The sequence below is a fragment of the Haliaeetus albicilla genome, chromosome 29, assembly GCF_947461875.1.
Source record: "Haliaeetus albicilla chromosome 29, bHalAlb1.1, whole genome shotgun sequence".
Classification (NCBI taxonomy): Eukaryota; Metazoa; Chordata; class Aves; order Accipitriformes; family Accipitridae; genus Haliaeetus; species Haliaeetus albicilla.
This window is the reverse complement of record NC_091511.1, coordinates 6,604,545-6,608,581: the sequence shown is the minus strand read 5'-3', so window position 1 is coordinate 6,608,581 and position 4,037 is coordinate 6,604,545. Positions and strand designations below refer to the sequence as shown.

At 53.6% G+C, this 4,037-nt stretch overlaps 1 protein-coding gene across 1 annotated transcript; it reads right to left on the bottom strand.

Moving 5' to 3' along the window:
• Positions 1-698: 698 nt before the first annotated feature.
• Positions 699-1,652, bottom strand: LOC138682863 (olfactory receptor 14J1-like). The gene has a single exon (XM_069774391.1). It carries the CDS (start codon positions 1,635-1,637, stop codon positions 699-701), a length of 939 nt encoding a protein of 312 aa, XP_069630492.1. The 5' UTR covers positions 1,638-1,652.
• Positions 1,653-4,037: the final 2,385 nt, after the last annotated feature.

Sequence of the window (4,037 nt, the reverse complement as noted above, 5' to 3'; positions counted from 1 at the left end):
GACACCTGGCCTGTGTGTGCAGGGAAGGAGCCAGCAAAGCCAAAGTTCAGCGGTGGCTGGAAATGGCCATGCATAGGGAGGGCACCCAGAAGGGCTTCTCTAAATGTGTTGTCAGCACAAGGACGGCAGCCGAGGGAACCCTGGTGCCAGTGGGGCAGGAGACAGAGTGATAAAGCCAGTATAAATACAGCAATTCCTTAGAATCAAGATTCTCCCTTGAGAGTCCTGTCACACATCAGGACTCTGACCGAGCTGCCAGAGCACTCAGGCCTTACACCAACCGAAGGGCTCAGCAGTAGAGTGTGGGAGTGGAAAGAGAGCAGCTCTGGGAAGATCAGTTGCTGGTATTCCCTAGCAGTGCTGCTGTGCTGAGACTCTTTTCCCCTTCCCCTCTGCACACAGGCACTGCCCTGCAGCTTCACCAAGTTCTCAGAGGAAGAATCTCAGGAAAATAAGTCGCTGCAGGGTCCTTTATTTTGTTGAAATACACAGAGAGGACTGTGTCTCATTTATACAGCCTCGGGGTCATATTGTACAGGTAGACAGTGAATTAGAAGTAGGATGAATAATAAAATTTCATTGTGCACAATATTATCACAAGAAAAACAAAGAGCCCCTGCCCCACCAGCACCACGAACCTGAGAGGCAGGCTGGGCCTGTAAAGAAATACATTATGAATGCTCTGCAAAAGAAAACAATCAGTTAATTGCTTCTGAAAAGCACCCGCTCATCATTTTCCGCAGGGCATCCTTAAGCTCCTGGTTCCTCATACTGTAGAGGAGGGGGTTCACTGCTGGAGGCACCACCGAGTACAGAACTGCCACCACCAGACTGAGGGATGGGGAGGAGATGGAGGGGGACTTCAGGTAGGCAAACATGCCAGTGCTGATAAACAGGCAGACCACAGCCAGGTGAGGGAGGCATGTGGAAAAGGCTTTGTGGCGTCCCTGCTTAGAGGGGATCCTCAGCACGGCCCTGAAGATCTGTACATAGGAGAAAAGAATGAAAACAAAACAACCAAATGCTAAACAGACACTGAGCACAAGAAGCCTAAATTCCCTGAGGTAGGATCGTGAGCAGGAGAGCTTGAGGATCTGGGGGATTTCACAGAAGAACTGGCCCACAACATTGCCTTGGCAGAGTGGTAGTGAAAATGTATTCGCTGTGTGCAGCAGAGCATAGAGAAACCCACTGGCCCAGGCAGCTGCTGCCATGTGGACACAAGCTCTGCTGCCCAGGAGGGTCCCGTAGTGCAGGGGTTGGCAGATGGCAACATAGCGGTCGTAGGCCATGATGGTAAGGACACAATACTCTGCTACTGCCAAGAAGGCAAAAAAAAAGACCTGTGTAGCACATCCCCAGTAGGAGATGGCCCTGCTGTCCCACAGGGAATTGGCCATGGATTTGGGGACAGTGGTGGAGATGGAGCCCAGGTCGAGGAGGGAGAGGTTGAGGAGGAAGAAGTACATGGGGGTGTGGAGGTGGTGGTCACAGGCTACAGTGGTGATGATGAGGCCGTTGCCCAGGAAGGCAGCCAGGTAGATGCCCAGGAAGAGCCAGAAGTGCAAGAGCTGCAGCTGTCGCGTGTCTGCAAATGGCAGGAGGAGGAACTCAGTGATGGAGCTGCTGTTGGACATTAGCTTCTTCTGGGCATGGGGCACTGTTCAAGTGGGAGAGACGGTGACAAGTTAGAAGAAAATTCTTTGAGCTAAATCTAACGCATTTCTCATAGAAACCCCACTGAAATTGCCTTTCCTATTTCGGAAAGACCCTTGGCAGGTCGTATCATGAGATATATGCTTGGTGCTGGCTGAGGGTGCCACTGGGAGCAGTTGTCTCTGCTGTGGGGTCTGGGGGAGTCAGTCCTGCCCTACAGCAAGAGGTAAATAGGGACAGGGGGTGATATCAGATTAAATCCACTCATTATATCACAGAGCTTTTCAACATTGTCGCTTCCAATTCAACGAAAAGCAAACAAAATCCAAGGGATTTTTCTTTGGTGTATTTTGTTCTAGTTTACCCACCACTCTTAAGGAGTGCATTTGGTAGGGAAAGAAGCGAATCTCCTAAATTTGGGTTGTCCTAACAGGAGAGGTTTCTCATTTCTATCATTGGGAGCCTGGGGATTAGGCGGGGATTTGGACACTTAACTCCCATGGAGAATTCTACATGGCAAGACCCGCAGGCTCGGTCTGTGAGGTGCATCTGAATCCTACCTCCCATCCCAGACCAGTGATAAAAACAAGAGGACTAGAGACAGGAGGAGGAACTTGGGCAGATGTTACAGAGCTGCTGTATATGGAGGCAGGAGAGGGACAGATGGTAGGGTGTTTGATAATATCTTCTCTTCAGAGCTGAAGCCACTGAGAAGGTGACTTAGTCCCATGGCCGTAAAGGCAGAGGCTCTGCTGGGTGGGAGAAAAGACTACAGGTTTTCTCTAGTGATGACAGGGAGGTGCCTGAATCCCCCCTCCCATGGCATTTCTGGAAGCAGCTCCCTCCTCTCACTCCCTGCCCCTGTCTCTGCTGCCTGGAGCTGTCCCTGTCAGCAGCTGCTTCTCTGTCCCCTTGTCTGCTCCCTGTCCCTGCTCAGAGACCCATTCCCACCCGCTGTGTGCTCAGCTCTGCCCTGCAGACCCCTCCTGGCAGCCAGGCACTGCCCAGGGACATCTCTGTGTGTGCAGGGGCTAAGGAGCACCTCAGACAAGTGCTAAGGACAACTGGGGTCTCGGTGCCTTCTCCAGAGGGGACAAATAAATTTTAATGTCACACTGCCCACCCACCCACCAGGAGGATAAAAGTTCAAAGCAAAGACTCCTTACTTTTCAGGAGAATGCAGCCTTGACATTCTTCTTGAAAGTCCCCTCGGAAATGCCCAGGGCTAAGCTGGAGCTCTGAGCAAACCTGACCCATGCAGCAGCCTCTCGACAGCAGCAGCACCCTGCTCTGCCCTTCCAGGGGTCATTTCTTTCATGCACTCCTTCTGCCCACACTGCCATGGGGAGTTCCCTGCGCAGGCTGAGTGCTGACCCTGGCAGGCAGCAAAGTCCCTGCTCCATCACTCAGCCCCTGAAACACCAGGACCCTGCTCTGAAGGACAGCCCTGGGCACCCCTGCATGCACACCCGGCTTCACAGCCCTGCAACCTTCCATGAAAGAAGGCAGCTTTCATACCTTGTCCCTCTGACAGGGCAGCAGGGAAGCCCTGCTCTGGAGCACGTCCTTCTCTTCTACACCAGAGAAATGAAGCCAGTCCTCCTGCCAGATCCCATACACTGTCAGCTGTGGCGGTTTTTGGAGATCCCTGCAGGAACTGAAGCTCTATTGCCCTGCACCCACAGACTTACCATGCAGAGGGCTGGGAAGATTTCTCCCGCAGTGAGCTCTCAGCATCCTCCCACTCCACACTGCCTTTAAGCTCTCTCTGCCTTGCAGGTCTCCTCTCGATGCCTGCAGGCAGTGCCCCCAGCCCTGCTCCTGGGCAGAGCTGTCTCTCTGCAGCGCTGCCCGCTTGCCATGAGCTCCCTCTGTCCCAGGAGCCCAGCCCAGCTCAGCAGCAGAGGACCAGCCCAAGGCAGCACTTGCTCTGCCCCCTCTGGGCTCCCTCCAGCTGTCCCTGGGCCTCCAGGGGAACCTGCTGGGAAACAGGCTGAAGCAATCACGGATGTTCCGTCCCGCACCTGGGGAGAGACACTGCTTTCCAGCAGGGTCATTGCTCTGCTGAGAGACAGACTTAGGTCCAAGAATCCACTTTTCTGAGAATCACAGAATCATTGAGGTGGGAAAAGACCCTTAAGATCACCAAGTCCAACGGTGAACCTAACACTAGCAAGTCCACCACTACACCGTGTCCCTAAGGAGGGTGACTCAACCCCTTCCCTGGGCAGCCTCTTTCTTGTGCCATCATTGGGCAGGACACGCAGACACTGACAGGCAGGGATCTCCTTTAGCCCTGCTGAGGGAAGGGAGCCAGCTGAGTCCATGGAGGCACCTCATGCTGGGTCTGTAGTCCTGGGGCTGGAAGGGGACTCAGCTCC

Bases quoted from the DNA above. Each gene is read 5' to 3' on its own strand.
- LOC138682863 (XM_069774391.1), bottom strand. From the start codon at position 1,637: ATGTCCAACAGCAGCTCCATCACTGAGTTCCTCCTCCTGCCATTTGCA.